At 34.8% G+C, this 22,672-nt stretch overlaps 1 protein-coding gene across 1 annotated transcript in view; it reads left to right on the top strand.

Annotated features, from left to right (window-relative positions):
* EFCAB11 (EF-hand calcium binding domain 11) overlaps positions 1-22,672 on the top strand; it is a 60,128-nt gene that overhangs the window by 977 nt on the left and 36,479 nt on the right. Inside the window, exons 2-5 of the mRNA XM_050711138.1 lie at positions 334-429; positions 6,199-6,219; positions 6,250-6,298; positions 7,669-7,759. Coding sequence (XP_050567095.1) covers positions 334-429; positions 6,199-6,219; positions 6,250-6,298; positions 7,669-7,759 — 257 coding nt within the window. The remainder of the gene's footprint in view (positions 1-333; positions 430-6,198; positions 6,220-6,249; positions 6,299-7,668; positions 7,760-22,672) is intronic.

The following is a 22,672-nucleotide window of genomic DNA, read 5'->3' as shown; positions in this document are numbered from 1 at the left end:
CTGAAACAAATTTAATATGATTTGGTTTCTAGAAGTCTGTACCAGTATCTTCTAAGTTTACAAAAAGGCTTTTATTAAGCACATAAAGAATAAGGAAAATTTATTTCAACAAAAATTTTAAATTAAATTGACTACTTTTAGTCCTTCAGGTACCATAACAGAGTTCTGACAGAGATGGGACTAATCTTCACTTTTTTTTTTTTTTAATAGCATAGTTCATTCAGCAAGTGAACTAAGTGAACTATTTTATTTTTCCCGTAACAATTATTCTAAATAAAAAAAAAAATTGGTCAGGTTTATTGGTTTTTAACCCAAATCAATTTCTTTCGGCAGGTTTTTGAAGTGTGTGATGAAGATAACAAAGGCTGTTTAAGCAGAGATGACTTTAAAGTTGCAGGAGTACTGTTGTTTGGTTACAAGCCCTCAAAGGTATATACACTTTTTTCTTTTATGTTTTGAAAATCCGGTCTATGTAAGATCCAGCATATATAGATGTCTTACTACTGAGAACACTGTTTCCTGAAGGGTCTGTACAATTTAATTGGGGTAAACAGAAACACCTATAGATTTTTAAAGTGATTTTGTTATCTGGGGATATTTATTTCAAAAGAAAATAATGAAGCACTTTCCTACTGAGAAGGTATCCTGTAGACTGTGATGAGCAGAGGGATGCATTGTATTTATTGATCAAGAGATTAAGTCAAAATTATTGTGTTTTATTAGTGGTACACTCCATTTCTTTACTCAGTAGTTTCACTAGATGTGAAGATGTGTATATCTTAATAATAAACCGGTATTCTCAAAAACACCTATTTTTGGATTCAAGTGAAAGTTGGACGTGTTTAATCTTGACTTCTCTAATATATATCTTCCTCTGTATGAAAATCTTAACAAAAAAAAGGTTTATTGAGAGAAACCATGTGTTGAGTACTCCGTACTCATAGGAAGGTACACGATAAATTGTATGGCTTAATGCAGTTCTGGAAATTACATTTCTACTCTAGTACTGTAAGTGATCTCAAAAAGAATGTAAAGAACACATACAGTACTTTGAAATAAATACATGTATATCAATGAGTTTGTCTTTCTCATGCCATGACAATGCAAGCTTGACCAGTATGTTATCATATATATTTAGCATAGAAATTGTGATTCATCTTTCTTCTGCAGCATCAGCAATATTCAAGGGGTTACTTGTGAATAATTATGTATTTCTTTTTTCTTCACGTACATATTTTCAGAAAATAGCCTAACAAGGTCATAGATAAAATCTTGTATATGATCAGTTAATGTAAAAACCATAGAAATGTTTTATTTAACTGTGAAAGCAATCATCTCTGATACATTTCAACTATGAGTAAATATTTTCCCAGAGAGCTAGGGTCAGATCTAAAAATAATTTAGGCTTCTAAAGTGAGCCTTAACTGCTGGATTCTGAATCTGAAAATGCTCACTTTCCCCTTATCTATATTCCACTGTCTGTTCTTACATCTGTGTTAAAATTAGCTCTTCTTCTGTTATATTCTCTGAATGTTTCTTCCAGTAGGAATACTCAAAGCTTGATTAAGGCATTCAAACAAGAGGAGTTTCTGTGCATAAGTCACTGATGGCTCCTTTATAGGAAGAGAATAGAAGTGGAGGACTCCCAGGAAGAAATAAGGTGTAGGTTTAGTTATTTCTTCTTGTAAAGGTGCCAAGTTACACCTGCTATGTCTCTAGACAGTGCTATGACCACCTGGCTGTAAACTATTCTGTCTGTGCAGCTGCACAAAAATTAATTAAAAACGCTTGTTCCAGGTGTGATTCTGTCCTCTAGTGGTTTTGCTAGCTCCTTAAGTGGTCACAGTTCCAGCAACTGTTGCTCTTTATCTAGAAACTGCTTAGTGTAAAACACTAAAAGCCCTGGGTAGGCAGGTACTTCTCTTTGTGCCTTTCGCTATCTACGGTTAACTATGGTTCATGGCTGTGCCATGCTTTTTGCTGATGGCTATGCATTGTGAGTGTTCTCTGCAACATTTTGGTTGTCTTTAATATACTCATTGCAAACATAATTTTTTCTGTGCACCAGATAGGAACCAAATGCAGGTCATGGCCCTAAAAATTGTTTGTTAGTATCCAGTTCGAGTATATTATTGTGCATCTTACCTTATTGTCAAAATGATTGAAATCAGGGACTAAATAGCAGCCCTTATATTTCTTTAGAAGTCACAAAGAATAGCCCTGACAAGTAGAGTGCTTCCAACAGCTTTTCCAAGAAAAAGGGAATGGTGTGCATATGTTACTTGTTAAGTTGAGGCAAAACTGTTTACTCAACTACGCTTCATACTAATGTAATTCTTTTCAATAGAAATAGCATTTATTTAGCATCATTAACTGCAATCAATCAACCACATTTTTAGTAAATTGTTGCTTCATCTTTTCTGGTCATGTTTTCGTTTATTCTATAAATTAAAAGTTATTCTAACGTTACCCACAAGATGTCAGCAATGAACTCTTTACTGGAGGAAGTAGGACCTAAAAATAAGAATCACATTCATACTTCACTTGCTTTTTCAAAATCATTCATTATAATTTAACAAAATTCTATTTTATTTTTTATAAAATACTGTAATTGTGTGCTTATTCAAAGAGATTCTGAGCTGTCTACTGTTAAAGTTAAGCCTTCTGAGACAGGTAACTAGGAATATTTGAAAATGGAAAGAGGTGAGCCTGATTTTTTGACTGATACTAAATGTACATCTGATATATTTATCAGCACATAGGAATCATTGTTTCTGGTAACTAGTAGCATTTTGGGGGTCATGCTTGGGTGACATAATACTTGTTTTTTATCTCTGAATGCTTGGTTCAGTCATACTCTTTTCCCCCAGAATATTTTAACTGATCTAAGGTGCTGCCATGTTTCAACACCCATTCAGCTAGCTAACTGCACATGCAGGCATTGTTTCAAATGAAAAGAGGGTACTGCAGGAATAGTAGCCATGAAAGCATTTTGTTTTCCAAGCTGAAGTTTCACTCACCATACTACATGTTACACTCAGATCTAACTAAAAGAACTCTACACTGTGCCTGGGTGTCCAGTGTCCAAAAAAATGCCCACTGTTTTCCCTGACCGAACTCCATACCTTCACATCAGGACACCTGTAGCTGAGCATCTGCTGCTGATCAAGAAGCCAACAGCAGGACACCTTGGCATCCGGAGTACAGAAAGGCAATCTGAGCTCAGGGCTGCTCACTAACTCCAGCTGCTCTTCTGGCACATCTTATTAAAGCTTCCTGAAAAGGACTCCCACGTCTATTTGCCCAACACAGGCTGTGAAAAGTATTGCAGGCCAAATGGACTATAAGCTTAGGTTAACTGGTCGCAGCATGTTTGGCTTGTCCGTTCTCCAGAATGGACTGTACTTAGAAAGCTGCCAAAGTCTCGTCTACCCGCATTGAAATGTTTCAGTGCTGCAAGTATGTGCAGTCTGCTATTCTAATAGTATAGATGCAAGAGCTTGGATTCACGAACACAGTCATGCTAAAAAGCAGTATAGATACAGCCCAAAGTGGATGTCTGTGCTTTTTTAGACATGCACTCCCTTTTTGTTCCTTAAATTGTTCAAACACGTTTGCCAGTAATCTCTCAGTCAGTTTCTAATACAGTTCTGAAAAGTCAGTCTTTTTGTCTTCATCAGGTCATTTAGCTTTAAAATCTTAGCTTAAAATCTTTTCTTAAATGGCATAGATGATAACACTGTAGTGCAATATGTATTACTATGACATCAACATTTAGAGAAGTCATATACTGTTGATATAAAATGGAAATCATACAGGAATCATTCAGATTTATCACTTCTGTAGAAAACCACTGTGTTATATCTTCTTTATTCTGGGTGGAGGAGGGTGCAGTAATGTCTTCTGTGAAACCAGAAAATTCAGGTAATATACAAACACTAATCAGTCAATGATCTCCACTCATTTTTCATTCATGAATTTTAAAAAATAAAATAAAAATCTGAAGCTTGGTCTCTAGAGTTCTGAAAAACCTGAGGTTGATTAATGATAAAGGAGCTGACCGTAGCTATTAAAGAGGATTATAGGATTTCACTTAGTTTTGGAATATTTTTAGTGCTTATGTGTTAAATTTAACTTGGAATTCACTTGCTTCGCAAAGTAGCATTTCTTAATATTATATAGATCAGTGACAGAGAAAAATAATTGAAATATTGGTGTTTGAGTTGGTAAGTAATGAAAAAAAAATTCATTAAAAAATATATTTTTTTTGATACTGTTCCACTGTTCACCTGAGCAAACACACAAGTCTTACAGCACAGTTCAATAAGTGTTTCTTTCTCTAACAAGACCCCCATTCATATAGTTCTGCCTTTTTTTTTTCCCTCTGGTCCTCAACCCTATCAGTTGTGCCAGTGGAGCAAAGCGGCAAATTGTAGAGATTATAGAGATTGTACAGATTCTTGTAAAAAATAAAAGTAGTGAAAGAAATGGTTGATTACATCAAGAAGTTCCCTCATCCAATTCACCACATGGCCCACAAGAATTTGTATCAATATATTTGAAGGGTGTTGTGAGGGCTGTGTGTCTGTATTCTGTATTGATGCCAAAACCTGTGTTCATTAAATCACACCCTTACTTTCAAATTTTTAGTTTAAGCAAAAATAGATAATAAAGATTTAACTTGGATTTTTTCAAGATAAAACCCACACATGAATGCCTGAACCAAAATAAGCGAATAAATACATAAAGATAGACTATGGATTTGTCAATGTCTAAATAGTTTGAATATTCCATTAACATGACCTTTCTGTGGGTTTGAGATAGCTTTACAGCCTGCTATAGTAGCACATAAATTGCCAACTTTCAAGATCAATGAATAGGCGGCACTCTATTATAGGAGTCATTCTATACTGGAAAATTGTATACTATAATTTTCTGGGCTTGTATGTTACTCTGAAAGAGAAAAAAAATAAATGGATGGAAATCTCATATTGCTTTTTATGGTTTCACTTCCGTAGTTATCCAATTGAATGGAAAGCTGTTCATGCAGGCAAGTTCAGTATGTTTAGGCAACCTCTGTTATTAAAGAAATTGTGCATGTACAGAGCCTAGCAGTTGAAATCAGCATGTCTTTGTAATCCTGCAAACTGAGACTATAATAGTTCTTAATGTATGATTTTTCAAGAAGAAATAAGGGAAGAAACACCAGAAAGCCATAGGCTTGGAGTCTAAGATTTGAATTGAGACGGCAGGTGGAGCTGAAGGAGCTGTGCTTTTGAGGCACTGCAGAAAGAATAGAATCTGAATGAATCAAAAGAAAGAGAAGTGCAGAGCTTTTGTTATGTTATTAGATTAAAAAAAATGAATTAAAAAATCCTGCAGAATACAGTCATGTCACCTTCTTATGAAAATAAAATTGTTAAAAATGAGCATAAAGCATATATAAGAAGAATATGAGAAAAATATTAGACTGCGTTTGAATTTTGAGCTGAAGTGTTGTTTTGTTTGTCAAAAAATGTATTGCAGAAATTTTTATATGCACATATCTGCATATTTCATGAGGAGGCCTAAAGTTTGGAGGGCGGAATTTTGTTCCTGAATTTTATGTTTTAGTTCGATTTTAGAACAAACGGTCAATTCAAACAGTACTTGCAAAGTAGGTTTGCTTTTTAAATTTCTTTCAGTTTTCATTCATTAAAAGGATAAGATAAATTTACAAGTAAAGACTTCAATATAGTACACAGGAGGAATAAACAATCCATGCTTACGCTCAATTTTAGTGTGACTCTCATAGGAATCTATATCTGATTATTTCAGAGTTCTCTCAGTGCCGGGAATGATGCCAGATACATTGTTTATGCAGCATCTATGGAACTTTATCCATGGCATGCAAGTGCTTTGGACTGAGAAAAGTCCATGTTTCCTTCCAGTTCAAGGAAAGATGAGATGACAGATTACAAGAACTTAGTAGAAGTAAGCAGCTGCATTATAGTCAAATACAGAAAATACATAAGAAATTAAAAAAGACGTTGAAATGTTTGTATGAGCCAACTTTGAAGACATTTATTTCCATTTTTATTTCTGTATTTATTCTTGTAATTAAAATGAATCGTAATTATTAGACCATAGTAATACATATTTTAAAGGGGAAAAAATAGAACTGACATTTTTCAAGGAGATTTATTTCCATTTTTCCAGGTATATTATTTGAAAATTTTTTAGATCTCATGAGTGCAAGGAAAGCTGCACAACTATACAACTGAAACAAGGCAAATATTCACAGCTTTTGATGTGCAAAGTAAGTTTATTCTCTGAAACATTTTGTCTGTTAATTCTAAAATAATAAAGCAAAACAAAACATCTGAAGGAAAGAAGAAGAGATTAAGGTGAGGTGTCGTGGATGTTGCCACATGAAGTGAAAAAGTACCAGAGTAACAAAGATGGTGATAATATTACTATTAAATAAACTCAGGGTCAGCATGCTGCAACGTTCTAGTTGGTATCTCTGGGTTGTCTGTTGTACTGAGCTCCTCCAGCTGTTGAAAGAAACCTCAAGCCACTCACCCTCCCTACTTGCTGGTACTACCTCTCATTATTTCTCTGTTACTCCTACTCATGTGTTGCCCTCATATTTATGCCACATATTTTAGACATTCCTGTCCTTGGTGATGGCTGTAGATCGTTTTCACTCCTCATGATAGATCAAGGAAGGGAAACCAAGGCAACATGAATTTCCTCTAGTTCTTTTTGTGAAGTAGATGTGGTGATTCTTTTTTGTTCCTGTTAGACAGCAAAGAGGATTTCCCATCACCAAACTGAAAAAAGGAAAAAAGTCTCTGAGCAAATCGACATTGAGGTGATCCTTTCCTGGGTTCTTCCTGACCTGAGATAGGACTATGGCCCTTGAAACAAGTGAAAGTGAAACATATGGCAGATCAGATGTTGGGATGATCAGATGAGCATTCACTGCAGCTTTTTGCTGTGAACTGAAAGTAGCTTTTGAAGTGTTATTTTTAGTGAGTTATTTCAAAGGACTTAACTGTTTCAAGCACTGTGCTTTTGTTTGTCTTGCTATCTGCTGCACACCATCTGTGATAGCACGGTTTAAGGTGCTTTATTTTCCAGTTGGATCTGGAAGTGAATTTATAACCTAAGTGACTGATCAGTTGATATCGCTGGTATGTTTCAGGAGCTTCAGCAGGATTGAACTGGAGGAGAAAGGTGTTATGGAAGAAAGTGTGTTTTTTTGAAACACAGTGCTCATAGTGACTAGTCATGTCAATGAAAATGATAGATTTCAAATATGATTTGACATATTTGAGTATATATTTTCAAAGTTTCACAAGTCTGAATTTTCAATTCAAAATGTCTACTTTTAAAATTAAAGATTTTTAATAAGAGAGTTGTGGTTATTGTAGGCAGTACTTTCAAACAGTTCACACTGGCACAAAGGAATTTTAAAATCCTTTATGAGTATAAAATCTTTCTGAAACTGCTTATCAATATTATGTAGCCATCCTAAAATATTTCTGCAAGTACAGTAACCTAAAGTGTATAATCATTTCAGAAATGTAAATTGTTTAGCTCCTGTGCAAACATAATTGTATTAAGTTGTTTTTTTTAAGTTAATTTGTATTATTTTTCTCATGTCTAATCTTAATTTAAAAGGTAGAGGGTTTTTGACTTTTGAAGACTTCAAGAAAACCTTCAATTCTGTTTCTCCAAAATTATCTAAAAGAATCGTACCTGAAGCCTTCAGGTAAGACTAACAGAGAGATCCTTTTTCCTGATTAGCAGTCTTTTTGTTATATATGTTTCAGTAAATTGAAATGATTAGATTTTGTTGTGCAACTGAAGATACAGGCTTCAGCACATTATTATGTAAATGCCTTTAATAATGAATATTATACATGTAAACAATATACTTTAATATAAAAATAACACAATAAATAGAAATAACATATATGATACATACAATAAAATAATAGATACTATTAAATACAGGAAGTAAATTGTTGCCTGAACTGTTTCTTAAGAAACCTAAAGTTATTTACTTTTACATTTTGCTCCTGTAATCAGGAAATCTGCATTCAGGAGCTGTCTCTTGAAAACATTAGAGTTAAAACTAGTGCATCTGTATCTTGTAAGATTTGGCTGAGGAGTGAAAGGATAAAATTTTGAGAGTTATTTGTGGATCATAAAAAAAATAATTTATCTTACTGCAGCAGTTGCAAGTAAGCATTATTTCAAAAGTGTTTTGGAAAACATTGCATTGCAAGGTGTAAAACTTTCTTTTTGTGATATGAATGATTTGTTTGGCAGTAACTCAGGCATTGAAAGACGTGCTACACTTTTGAAGGCATGGCATCAGGTAGCTTGCTGAGGACCATCTTTAAAATAGGTTATGTGCAGTTTTCCATGAAATTTCCCAATTTTGAATTTCAATCATCATCATGATGAATTTATTAAATGAAGAGAAGTATACCACAAATGTTGCAGTATACCATACAACTAGGGAAGAAGACATGTCACAATCAACAGCAGTTCTAATGTTAGCATATTAATCAGTGAGTAACACAGTCCAGCAAATGCAACTTGGGATTGCATATTTATGGATGAGGTTTGAAACAGGAAAAGAAACATAGAAAAATTTGTTTTTCAAACAGAAATTTGCGTGTTCGTTTGGCTACTCCTGAAAGAAATTGTTCAATAGTGTTGTGTAATACACATTTCCATAGGATTGAACTGGTCAAATCTGCATGGAACTCTTCAAAACAGTAATTTGGAATGAGAGTTCTTCTAAATTCTCTTTCAGATACACACCCCTTTTGGATGTTTCTTGTAACTCTCAGTGTGTATCTTGAACTTTATGTAGGGAAACAGAACTAAGACTTTTGCCTTAAATTGTACAATTGGGTTAAAACTGTATGAAAAGAAAGCCAGAGGAAATATTTGGGGCATAGGTATTTGTCAGAAGAATCAATGTACTTGTTCCTGTCTTACCTGTACAGCAACTCTAACACTCAAAATCATGTTATGGCTAACAGGATATGCACCTGATACATAAAGCAAAAAATTATTGTTAATAAATTGAAATCGTAGCAATCTAGTCAAAGAATAATTATTAGTACAAATTTAATATTTACAGAAAAATAAAACTAAAGAAGACTTTATTAAAAAAAAAATCTCAATAACAATACAGTTAAATATATTATACACATTTCCTAACATCTACTCCTTTTTGGTATTATTCCAAGTCTTTCACTGTCCCTTTTGGTTCTGTGGTGACAGGTTCAAGGTGGGCAGGGCATGACGAATTGCTGTTATTCTGACTTCTTCACAAGAAGTATGGTACTCATTTTGGTGATTTCTTCTCTCTCACGCTATCATGCACTTAGGGTCATTTTAATGTGTCTGCTGACAGACTTTTACATCTTCCTCTTTATGCATTGGTCTGCAAACCCATGTTGTATCCAAATTTATTATATATGGCACGTATTACATATTTTAGATACTTCTTTGCTCTCTTTCTCATCTGTAAAGCTGGTTTTGTACAGCTCCTGTGTCTGCGTTTCTTTAACTGACTGTTGGCGAGTTGTTTATAGTCTTGGTCCTCCAGTGTTAGCTTGTGCCCTGCATCTTAACATCCTAGGCCTATATTCTTCTGCTCTATATGCTGTCTTACTTCTGAAGGTTTCTGCTATCAAGCCAGGTCTGTGTTTCTCTACTGTACATCATTATCTTAAACTCATAAATATTTCATTTTACATAGAATAAATTCTTGTTACTACCATCTCTATAAAACTATGTTTATACTGTATAAACATAAGAACAAATTAGGCGTAGCCACCTGATTTTTAAAAGAACTGATGTTAGAGATAAAGCAAGTAAAAGCTTCAGGCGGGTCAAGCAAGCTCAGACCAAGTCTGACAAGTTTTAGTCCTCAGGCCTTGCACACTCAGTACAGAGTTTGTGATCTGTTACTGTGCTGTGTTTGCTGGAACACAGAGCTATGAAATACACAGTTAATATGTCTGCTTTACTTTAACACTGTATATTCTTTTATTAATGTATAAAGATGTATTGAATTGGTAATAGCATTGAAGGATGGGGTGGTATTAAGTGCTCTGTTTTATAAAAGAAAAAAAAATCGACATTGTTTCTGAGTATAGTAAGTGGGCATTTTTATTTTTTACTTTTAATTCCGTGGGAATAAGGACAAATATATTTTCATCTCTTCCTGATAAAACAGTTTTAATATAGATATTCTTTCTCCTGATGGATTGTTTTCTTACAAATGTCAGTAATATTCTGCAGTTAGTTGGTGCTAAAGTTTCACAAAATGTGGTTGAATTTTCTGTTTATTTTATTAACTGACCCTAATCTTGCCTGAATTTTAGGTTTACAGTAGTGTAATATTTCTTTTTTTCTGTGTTAATACAGCATTTATATTGAACAAAACACTCAAATGCTTATCATGCACCTGGTGTGCACCTGATTGAAATGCCATCGTAGCGTGAAAACTCAACATTCTTTGTTGAGTTGCAAAAGTACCTTGTGAGGTAAATGATGTGATGATCTGTTCTTTCATGGCGGGGCTCTTTTTAATGGGTAGCACAGATTATAATAATGCTGTTGTTCTGCATTTTGCAACATGGATATGAAATGTGACACGTCCTTTGCAATAATGATTTGTGATAAACTGCTGGGTGTAAGTGAACATGTCTTTTAAAGCAGGACCCGAATTCTTAAAAAAAAAACAAGTAATGCGAATATGAATTAGAATTATACAATATTATTAATTATGGCTGCTAAGAAAATGTTTGTCTTAGCTGTATCATTTGTTTAGAGAAAGTCAGTATTTGTGTGCTAAATCCTCAGGCTCTGATAATGGAAGTGGTAACAGAAATAAGCTGACAGCCAATCACACGTGAATGTGAGTGAGCCTATAAATGATGAAAAATGCCCTCAAATACAAAAGTGGACAGAAAAGTCTCCTACAGCTTTTAAAGCTGGCAAGCATAAAGCAGATCTCAAGGAAGAAATGAAGGCGTTTGTGATCTGCATTTTATGCTGCTGTACTCTTAGATTGATAGGATGGCACGCTAGAGGTATATTAGTACTTCTGTGTGTATTGGTACTTTCCATACGAAAAAATGACCTAATTGTCTCGTTTTTCTTTCGTGTAATTATATAATAATGAGAAAATAACCTGGTTTTCAGAGCCACCCCACAGAAGAAATCTTATGCTCTTTTATGCAAGTTTGATTTATAGACATGTACTGCAGAGCACGGTGAATATGAAACATTCATCTTCCTATGGCTAGTTGCCGTGGAAACGTAGTACACAGTACAATGTCATTCCAGCTCTGGTGATGCCTGCAGTAGTTTATTCCTTTGTTGTTCTTGTTTCTTAAGCAACTGTCTTGCAGCCTTTCATATTATCACACTTCATCACCTACACACATCTTTTTCTTTACCTCCTGAGAGCCATTTCTAATAGAAAAGATCAATTTTTTTTGTCTACCCATGCATATCTGTATATATACATTTTTTTTCAAATCAGCAGTTAAAAGCTTTTCCCATGCCCACAAATAATTAACTATTGCCCTAAAACTGGTAAGACAAGATGGTAAACCAGATGGAACATCAAAGTGGAAAGAACCTGTCTCAGCATCTTATTATCTCCTATCAGGGCCTGGAGTTAAGACTGTTTTTCTATAACCAGTGTCTCATTCCAGGAAGGCATGAAGTAAAAATAAGCCAACAGATTCTCCTACCTGTCCTTAACTGGCATTTGTGAGGTGGAGAAGAATGCAACAGCTGTAGTAATATCCACTGTCTTTCACCCTTGTGAGATATAAAACCAAAGGAAGGAGAAGAAAAAAAAAAAAAAGAGATCCTCACGATTAATCTAAAAAGGTACTAAGGATGTTCAGGGGGAAAGGAGGAGTAAAAGAGTTTCTCCTCGGGCAGAGCAGGTCTAGAGATTATAGTACTTATTTAGGAGCTCAAGGATCTTGCTGGTATGGACTGTGAAATAAATCAGAAGATGTTGTCTTGCATCTCTCACTCATAAGAGTAGAGGGTAAGGCCTAATATTTATAATAACTGCACAGCAGTACTGTGTATGCATTGAAATACCACTTTGTAAGTAACTAATAATGAAAAGAAAAGGAATGCTCATCTCAGGAGAGTTACTTCATACAAAGCAGTTCATTTAATTATTTTTCTCAGCAATTCTTCCTGGTCCGTATTTGATCTGTGTGACTCCGTCATAGAGTTTCTCCTTAATAATGGGATGTGGAAATCCGCTTTTCCAATATTGTAACTTACTGTATTTCTGTGTCCAGTTAGATCATTATGAAATGAGTTGATTGTAGTGTTAACAAGATTTTTTTAAATAATTGTTTTTTATGATGTGGGGTTTTTTGAATGGTGTAAAAGGATTTGCCTAATCTGGCCAGTTAAACCAATAGAGAATGGACTAATTAAAACACTAGAGCACGCTTAGCCTTCCATACTGCAAGGAAATTGAATGTGTTTTATACTGAGAAGATGTATTCTAACACAAGTTCTTGTTTTTCAAGGCAGTACCTGTTTGATTATTGATTACAGAGGTGATACACACAGTTAAGACTGTATGAGTCTCATGCTCTGCCTTGGTGGGTTGATACTTTTCAAGAAAACATGTATGGTTGAAAATATTTTGTAGAAAATCCTGAACAACACCTATTGATAGATACATCTTTTTGGTAATTATTAATAATGTGTTTTGTTTTCTTATCTGTAAATATGTTACTGTTTTTGTAATCCAGTTACTTACAACTTTGCTATTTGTGGTGGGTTGACCCTGACCAGCAACTAAGCACTCACCTGCTCAGTCAGTTGCTCACTTCTCTCACAGTGGGATGGGGGAGAGAATCAGAGGAGCAAAAGTGAGAAAACTCATGGGTTAAGATAAAGACACTAACAAACGAAACCAAGTTGAACATGCAAGCAGAGAAGAATAAGGTATTCATTCACTACTTCCTCCCAGCAGGTGTGTTAGCCGCTTCTGAAAAGCAGGGCCTCAGCACACATAATGGTTACTTGGGAAGATAAACACCACAATCACAAATATTCCCCCTATATATACAGAATATCCCTTTGGTCATTTCGGGTCAGCTGTCTCAGCTGTGTCCTCTCCCAATTTCTTGGCCACCTCCAGACTACTCACAAGGTAGGGAGAGTGGGAAAAAGAAAGCCTGGATGCTGGACAAGTACCGCTCAGCAGTAGCCAAAATACTGGTATGTTGCCAACACTGTTTTAGTCACAAATCCAGAACACAGCACCACAGAGCCTGCTATGATATAAATCAATTCCATCCCAGCCAGACCCAGTATCCTACTGTAAATTCAAATTTTTCATTAATCCTAACATTTGTCTATTAAAATCATGTCTAGCTAAATCTAACAGGAACTGGGCATACTGTTCCTTTTGTACCGATATACAATAATTTCACATCTACTGAAAGTATGGAGCTCTCCCTATAAATAAATCTGACACCAGGCCATCCTAACAAAAATTTTAAAGAAAATTTTTAGCTGTCATGACCCAAGTTTGTTTATTTTCCTAATCCTTCAGAAAATTAATTGAAAATTTTGTGTAAAATTTCCCGTATACTGTATTTCCTGTATAACTGAAGAGACAAGGACTTCTAAAATAACTGAAATAATCACACACACGAATTTTTGCAGGTTCGAGACAGAGCACGTGAGCGTTTCATGCAGCATACAAAATGCTGCATGTTTACACACTCATTCATTCTGAATAATTCAGCATACTTTTTTCTCATTTGAGAAAAAAATACTGCATAAAATAAATATTAAAATATTTTTAAAGCTAAACCTGTGAAATAAAAATAGTATTTAAATTAAAAAATTATGCTTTTTCTATTTTGAGGATATGTCCAAACAAATATTTGCAATTGCACTAGCAAATTTAAATAAGTCACTGTATTGCATTGCTGTGGAGTAGGAATATGCACACAGTCAGTTATGATATTAAATCCATGGTACTACAGCTTATTAAGATGTGCTAATGCCACAGTAAGTGCTTAGCTGGTAATATCCTCAGGGCTCTCTTTTAAGACATTTTCTTTAAGATAGGATAAAACTATGATATACAATTAAAAATATTAAAGCGTGTCAGCTATAAAATAGACCAAATTCACAACATCAGAGATTGATTTTTTTTGAAGGAGTAACATCTGGGTTAGCAGCAGCACAGATATTTTTTATCTCACCTTCAACTGTGAAGCAGGTCTTTTAGCAGTAGCTTCTATTTGTTCAGTTTGCTTGATTGCATTGGATGGTAGAAACTGGCAAAAAGACTGACCCCGACAAACTCATTAGTAAACTACTAAACAGCTATTAGATTACAACTATTCTTGTTCATTTTAAACTAGAGCTGCACCTCTACACTATAGGCAAAAATGTTTCTTAAGCTCTTTCAGAGCATACTTTTTAATAAAAGTAGATTTTTTTTTTCTCCAGAGTTGAGAATAAAAGATTTTTACCAAAATATTGGAGTGTGATCTGTGATGTATGCTGTCAGACTGAAAACCAGTTTTTTTTTTTTTTTTAATCAATATCAGGTAATATTAATAGCAACAACTTTGCAGCAAAGAAGTTTTTGTAAAGTCTAGGGTCCCTTTATGGTAGAAAAAAGTGTGACAAAAAATAAAAATGAGCCTGTCTGCAGCATAATAAAGGAACAGCCCTTGTGTCAAATTGTCAGCCAGTTATCTTAGTTTTCTTTTTTTGTTCTTTTTTTTTCTTACAAACTCTGCTGCATTATAAGAAAACTAATCAGCATCAGAATTAAAAAGAGGATATTGTAATACTGAATTCTAAAAAAGCTTAAATTAATAGCAACTTTAAAAAATACCTGATGACAACACTTGTTTTTAGTGTGACAGACTAAGTTAAAACTTGATTTAATAACTACTCACATGTTAATTGGCATCATGTGCTGTTTCTGAGGTAGCTGCACAGTGACCTTTTACTACATCTTTGGTATTTTGTTTAAATTAAGAGTAAAATATTAATAATAGCATTTAAATGACTCCCAGCAATCCCTATATTTCTGAATTTGACTAGGTTTATAAAAGTCTTCATGTTTCAGCTTTAAAAGAACTTCTGTGAGTTTTTAACTGACTTCTTCTAAGGCTAGCATGATGATGGGCGTCTTCTCACTGATACCTTTGGAACCTACAGGTTGGTTTCAGCAAAATATCACAAAGAGCCGAGATCAAATAAATAATTGGATTTCCACAAAATTCGTAAAAATAGAGGAACAAAGAAGGAGAGAGAGATAATGTGAGTGCCCCCAGCAGAGGAAGGGGCCATTTATGCAAGATATTGAATCTTATCTGGAGAGTCTACATGGAAGTAAGACCCAATAAAGGCCTAACTGCAGAGAAGCCTCAGACAAAGATTTCATTGTAGACTCTAAAGTCAGTTAGTCATAAGATGCAAATCTGCAGGAAATCATGCATCAAAAGTACAACTATTCACAGAATTATTTGCTTAATGAGATTGATATCTATTGGATTCTTTTGTTGTAATATTTCCCTCAGAAACTTGAAAGGCATAATGTGATAAATCCCGATTAAATAGTTTAAGATGATTTCTCTATGTTTAAAATTTAGCCACTGATTTTATTCCTCCAAATATTTTGTATATTATGCAAATTCTCTTAAAATAAGTTTGATAAAAAGAGCACCTTTTAATCATGGAATCCTTGAAAAAATAAGATTTCAGATACCCCTGAACACGTGCTGTGTCTTGTGTTTTGGTACACTGATGATGTTAGAGAAGAGGATTCTTCAGTACCAGAAGTCATACAATCATTAAAAAGACCCCAGTATAGCACGAGGATGTACCATGACATGAGGTAATGTGTACAAGTTGCTTAAGGGGAAATTCTGTCTGAATATAGGGAAAAAAAATCTTCATTGCTGTGAAGAATTAACACTGGATTAAATTACAGAGAAGTGGTGGAATCTCCCTCCCTGGAAATATTGAATGCTGAGCTTCACAGGGCCCTGGATATCTAAGGCCCTACTTTCAACAATAAGGTTGGATCAGATGATTCAGTGGTTCTAAGATTTCTGCTACAGCACAAGAATCTCAGAAGTCACAGTATCACTTGAGGGAGTTGGTTAAGGTCTAGGGTCACATTATACCAGGCACTATACTTAGCAAAAGCATATAGTACTTACAGTACTTAGTACTTGTAGTACTTAGCAAAAGTACTATTTCTTTCCCAGAGACTTTATGAGTTACTGCTGAACAAATCGTAATGCAAGTGTGAAACAACAGATTCCAGAACCTGAATTCTTCTCTTCATCTTTGAGAAATGAGCTCTTTCTCTGGGTAATGAGAACATTTTGAGCATCCAAAACCTTCACAGTCTTAAGAACTGTGGCATATATCGAGTTAGACAGACATATGGACCTGACGATCCTTAATGATTTGGAAAATGATCTTAAGGCTCAGAAATGTATCCACCTGTCATAGAACACAACCTGGAATGGTTAAAAAGAAGTCAGTGTGCTAAAACAAAAGATTGTTCTGCAGTAGATGGAGTTGGATTACTGTTGTCATGGTGCTCAGTAGTCTGCATCAGGCCTGAGGCTATGTTAGGGAAGATGTATCCTGTGCCAAAAAGATAACAATAAATGGTGTTTTTTTCTCCCAGCAAAGATTGTCTATTGTGACTATCTAGTGATCGAGCAAAATAGCTAAAAGAATGATTGAGGGTGCTTCACTGATGTGCTGCAGGTAAAAATTCCAAGTGTTGATGTATTTATTGGTAATTTGAATAACAAATTTTGTTAACTTCATTACCAGTTCTTTTAATGATCTCTTTCTGTGTATCTGGGGTCTGCGTGCCTTTCCTAGCTTTTTCTCTTACAAATACAGTGCATCTAAACATAAGAAAGAGCATATGTGGCTTTCTCATGGAACTTCAGTGTCATTACCAGTGAGATGGTACAGAGAAAGCTCTATTCAGTCCATTGATTCAGTGGAGTCAAGAGGATTCAGTTTCCTCTCATTGTGAATAATTTTAGATATTCCCAATAAAATGCTAGTCAGTTATGAACCTTTGTTAGTATCATCCTTGAGCAGTACTTACCTGCCACATATCCTGAAGAAACGTACCCTGTTGTGTTACTATTTTGTTTGAAAAGAGCTTTCTACAAAAAGGCCTTCACTGCCCCACTCTAGACTTCCTTCTCTCAGACCTGATCATAAATTGTGGCTTCAGAATTCTTAAAGCTGTGTGTCTGTTCTGTAGCAGTGATACTAAAGGTAACAGTCACACTAAATGGTATTTTCCTTTTGAAAAATAACCTTCCATGGCATTTTCTTACACTGTTGATAAGTGGTTTGTAGAATCTCAATCCTTTCATTTCTAATTCTTTCATCCCATCCCACCCCATCCCTAAGAATTCACATTTTTTCCTATTTTTCTTTCTTTGTCTATGTTGGTTATTAACTAGGTATAGGAAAAACAACAACAACAAAAAAACACACCTGTTTTTATTGGGTAAAGTGCTCCATAATATTTTTTTATTTGGAATGTGATGATGACCACTGTGAGAGGCAGTGAGCTGGGGGAGGAGATTGCTTATTTGTCAGATAGGCTATTTTTATTCCCATGTTTCTGTAAAACAGCAACCTTTTTCCTAGGAATTTTCTCACGCTTTTTTGGAACTTTTCACTAATATGAACGGTTACAGTTTCCCACATGAAACTCATAGATCCATTTCTACTTTGAGCTGTCCCTATCCAGGCTCTGTGTCTTAGAATTGTGCAACAGCTGTAATTTCATTCTCTGCATTGTACACAGACTCTTCTAACTGAATTATTTTAATTTATTTGTTTTCACAGCCAAGCCAAGGCTGTTGAAGTTTACAGTTTCCAATTCTATCATCAGGTGACGTGTCATCTGAGTAACTTGATGTGGTATCTTTTCATTATCATTTATAGCGGGATACAGTTATAAACAAGAAAAAATGAGCAGAAGGTTCTTTTGTCATATGATGTACCACCAATACTCTATGTCCTCTGCTAGGTGTACTTGGCATGACACAGTCTCTTCGTCTTGATATGGAAAATGCTATGTATATTCTGTGTATATATGTATATGTATATCTGTATTACAGATGTATTCAATCTGCTCCCAATTCTCACGTGTTTAACAAACACTGATTTTCTGAAAAATTCTTTTGACAACTTAGGAAATGTTTTTTTTCTCTTGTGGAACTTTTCTGCCAAGTTAATAATATAGTGCCAGTAGGCTTTAGAGCTTTGAAGCACATTCCTTATGTCCTAAGACTGTTGGGCAGCTCAGAAGAAGAGATTCCCTTGCTCTTTTCCTTCCCCAATTGCAAATTTCTTCTAACAACCTAGAACTCACCAGGTCTTCCTATTTAGTTAGGGTAGTGTTTTTTTCCCTTCTCTTATACCAGTTAATGTGCTGTGTTTACAAAGTTTGATTAAGTATTTGCATCTTACAGGAAGTATGAAAGAATTGATTTGGAAGCTGCAAATCAATTTCAGCAAAACCAAAATTTTGCAGCATTATGATGTGTCAATCAATTAGTTGATTGAATGCCTACTGAAAGCCCTTTGTCAGAATTATGTAAGTAGAGGGCATCAGAATATGTGTTCACTTCACAAGCAGGAGGGTACATTCCAGACAAAGGTCGTATTTCTTGCACCATAAAAAGCATAGGGGAACAAATTCAGATCTTCCTCTCAAGGTAATGCATCACTTCCTATTGTAAAATAGCCTTCAGAAACAGGTAAAGAAATTATTTCAAGTCCTCCTTCATTTGAAGTCTTATTTTCTGCGAGAGTTTTGAGCCTTGCTGAAAGTAAGCCAAATTCCACAGGTAGAATGCAGTTTTGCTGTTGAGAAATGGATTGGTGATCTGTGTAATTTAACTGGTAAGTACAGTTAGCAAAGCAAAAATGATCCTCTTATAACTACCTTGTATTAAGGATTTATTTTATTTTTTAGGATATTCCTAGTTAACCAGTGCCATGCCTACTGTGTTTTATGTGTCTTTCTTTGTTCATTGTTTATAAACTTCTAGTATTGTTAATCACTTTTGAAATCAAAGAATTGTAGGACATGGGTGAATGAGCAACACTTGTTTTCTTGCTTGATAGTTTTGATTCATCTTGTCTACTGTAACTCAGTGTCTCCTGATTCATCTAATAAATACTCCGCTGTTTGTCTCACACTTCTAAATAGCAAACTTGGCAGAACATTCTCTTCTTCTTTCTGTAGGTCTTTATCGACTGCTTTTTTCCCACAAGTAACACAAATATGGTATATGCAGTACAATGCCAAATGTGATGTGAATTCTTTCCCTAAGTTAGCAAATATACATGGGGCATGGTCATCTATTTAGACATAAACATGCATAACGTCATGACTGGAATTTTTCAGCACAACTGTTATTCCAGTAGAAGAACCTAATAATTTGTTCCTTATACTAATTCTATATTGAAAAACTAACAATTCTGAAAAAAAAAGTGTAATTCAAAGAGCATTTCAAGTTTTATTTGAAAGAATTTTCTCAACGATTTACTCTTTTCCTCTTGGCTTCTTGTGTTGGAAGGTTAATAAATTCTTCAGGCTTTTTCATGCTGACAAACTGTGCTTCATAAGCACTTCAAATGGAGTCTGATGTGGAGTTGTCTAGTAAAAAAGGTCAGTAAGGAGTCACTGATGCATTTAATTAACAAGACTATAATTAACTAATTTGTTCTCCTGCCCTCACTTAAGTGTTGTTTTTTTTTTCTGAAGATAGATTTTAGGGTGTATTATACTTAAATTCCTATGTGTGTACAGCACAGCAGTTCTCTTGTACAGACTCATTCCTGTTTTTCACGCTTTAAATCATGACTGTTCAGGACTGGAAGCTTTTCATAGTTGGCCTCTTCCGCAAAATTTCCTTTTGCAGTTGCTGATGTCCTTCATTTGGTAGAAAGTAAACAGCGATCATACGTCACATATACACGTAAAGATAACAGCGGAGGGTATGAATTTTAGTGTCTGTAGCTTCTGAAGTCAAGTGGCTAATACTATTGGTAATTCCCCTAGGCAGTGTTAGTAGTTAGAATTCAATGGGTTTGAAAAGCACTGTTCTTACATGGTAACTGTTCTCCATGCTAACGGGTTGTAAAATTTGGACATTTTTGTCTTTCAGTCTGTTTTATTCTTTGGTGACCAGAGAGATAGGGCTTCTCTGATCTGGTTGGCATGTTTGCAAGGCTGGTGCTGCCTATGGTCCCTGATGGTCTAGGAGAACTCTGTTGGCCAGTTTATGCAGGGCCTACTTTGCAGGAACAGCAGTGGAGAAAAGTACACATTTAAACAGGCTGCAAAGAAATACATTAAAAAAAACAACAACAAAAACCATTTACATCTGTGCTTTTTAAATAAGTCCCAGAAGCCTAATATGCAAGATGGGGAAAATAGGATATTTTATTTTAAGCCAAGTTTGTTGACATTATAGATTTATTGAGAACTTGAAGAAAGTAGGGCAGTCAGTGTAACATTGACATGGACTAAATCATGCTGTTGTATGAATCATACCATGTAGTAAAGAAAATGCTAGTAGAAATTATGCTGATGGATCTGTTGATTTCTCCTCCCTTCCTCCTCACCCCTCTTAATATCTTTTAGTTCTATGAAAGTCAAAGAATGGAGCAAGATTTTTGGAGTAAATGGGAAAACTAGATGAAGTTTTGTCTGTGCTCAAATACAGTTTTGGCTTAAGAGGACACTCGATTGCACAGTTTAATGCAAAGTTAATCAGAGGCCTTTTAAAGGGATCATACATATGCTGACATGTACAAGAAACATTTAAAGACAAGGTTAGCTGAAAATAGAAGAAAATTACAAAAATAAGAAAAATACAGAATGCTGCCTACTCTGGAGTAGACAAACACCTTGACTCCTCATTCCGTATTGTGACTTTTGACCAATACTAACATCTACCATTCTGGTTCCTTCCTGCCTACATATAGGTAGTTTTTAAACATAAATATAGCCTCAATCAGCTGTGGCAGATACTGCCTCTTACTCAGCCAAACACACGGGAAGCTATGCGAGAAAAAGGTAAAGGGTGAGAAACATGAAAAGATTTGGAAGTATTGTAAAGCGAGAAGTCACTGGGGAATCAGGTTATTGTGGTAGGGAGATGTAGGAAATCTATAGGAGGATAGATTTCATTATTTCTGTACACATTAAATATCTTGTTTCTGCTCATCTTATTTTTTTTTCTAAAAGAGAAAATTGGATTGATGCTGGCAGCTTCGGTTATTTCGCAAGACTAATTTCTTAGGATTTTATTAACCACTTTTTACCCTACTGTAACCCATCTGGGTTTTTGAATATTCCTTGACTAGAAAGAATGGCAGGTGGTTGAATTTCTTTCATATGCTATAATAGTTTATAACCAAGATTTTTGATTTTTGTTAAAGTAAATAAGAATTCTTACAAGAAGACACCTGTGATGTCTATATAGTCTTAAAAATCTTTCGGAGAGAGTTTACTAAATTTAACCTGCTTCCTATTCTGTACAGACTTCAAGAAACAGATACACGACCAAAGCTTTCCATTTCCTAATTGCCAAAGTAATTGGTTTATCCAAGACATTCTGCTTTTTAAATCCCACATTAGCTCCTTTTTCATAGCTGCATCTAATTTACAATTTTCTCTACCTCCAAGACCCTGCCACATAATGAGACCAGGTGAATCTTAGATGCTACCTCATGTGGTCTTTTGCCCTTCCAGGGGGTCCGTTCTTGGTAGCCTTTCTCTCTCCTATCCTTGACTTAATACCTCTGTGGAAGTTAACAGATACCTTTCTTTTTACTATGGAATGTCTTCTGTATCAACTGTTTTTATTTTTATTTTTTTGTAATTGGATAGTGATAAAAATGAAAGAGGAGCATCAACATTGAGTATTAAAAACTATATGGGCTGCTTAGGAATTATATTAAAAATTGAATAGGTATTTTTAGGCCAGTTACTGTGAACAAGACATGAAGGAATGTGGAAATCAATGGCAGAATTGAATGGGATAAAGTATTGGAAAAGAATGACACAAATAGGAAGTAGAACATGTTCGAAGATAAATGAATGTATGTCCTAATGTTATGCATGTTGCTTAGCAACAAGCAGTAAAAACGTGGATGAACAAGTAAGTACGAAAAGTAATTAAAGGAAAGAGGCATATGCGTGGCATGGTACAATATAATAATCAGGAATACAAAGAAGATGAGAAAAGCAAAGATGGAGGAAAAACAGATATAAAGAATGTTAGGATAAATATTGAAATTCTTTTATTCTCTGGAGACTTTTTTTTCCCTGCAACGTTAGCTGGAAAAGATAGGCAGCAACTTTCTCTGTAAGAATGCCTTAATGTAATACAGATTACCCTAAGGAAATATGATTTTCAAAATCTGAATTGAAATTGAATTTAAATATAAATGTTTAAAAAAAAGGACATCGAAGTAATATATATATATATATTTAAGTGTACTTTGCAACATAGAATTAACATGGGTTTTTAATAATTTCAATTAGAAAATGAAC

The sequence above is a fragment of the Cygnus atratus genome, chromosome 5, assembly GCF_013377495.2.
Source record: "Cygnus atratus isolate AKBS03 ecotype Queensland, Australia chromosome 5, CAtr_DNAZoo_HiC_assembly, whole genome shotgun sequence".
Lineage (NCBI taxonomy): Eukaryota > Metazoa > Chordata > Aves > Anseriformes > Anatidae > Cygnus > Cygnus atratus.
This window is presented reverse-complemented; position numbering and strand designations above follow the sequence as displayed.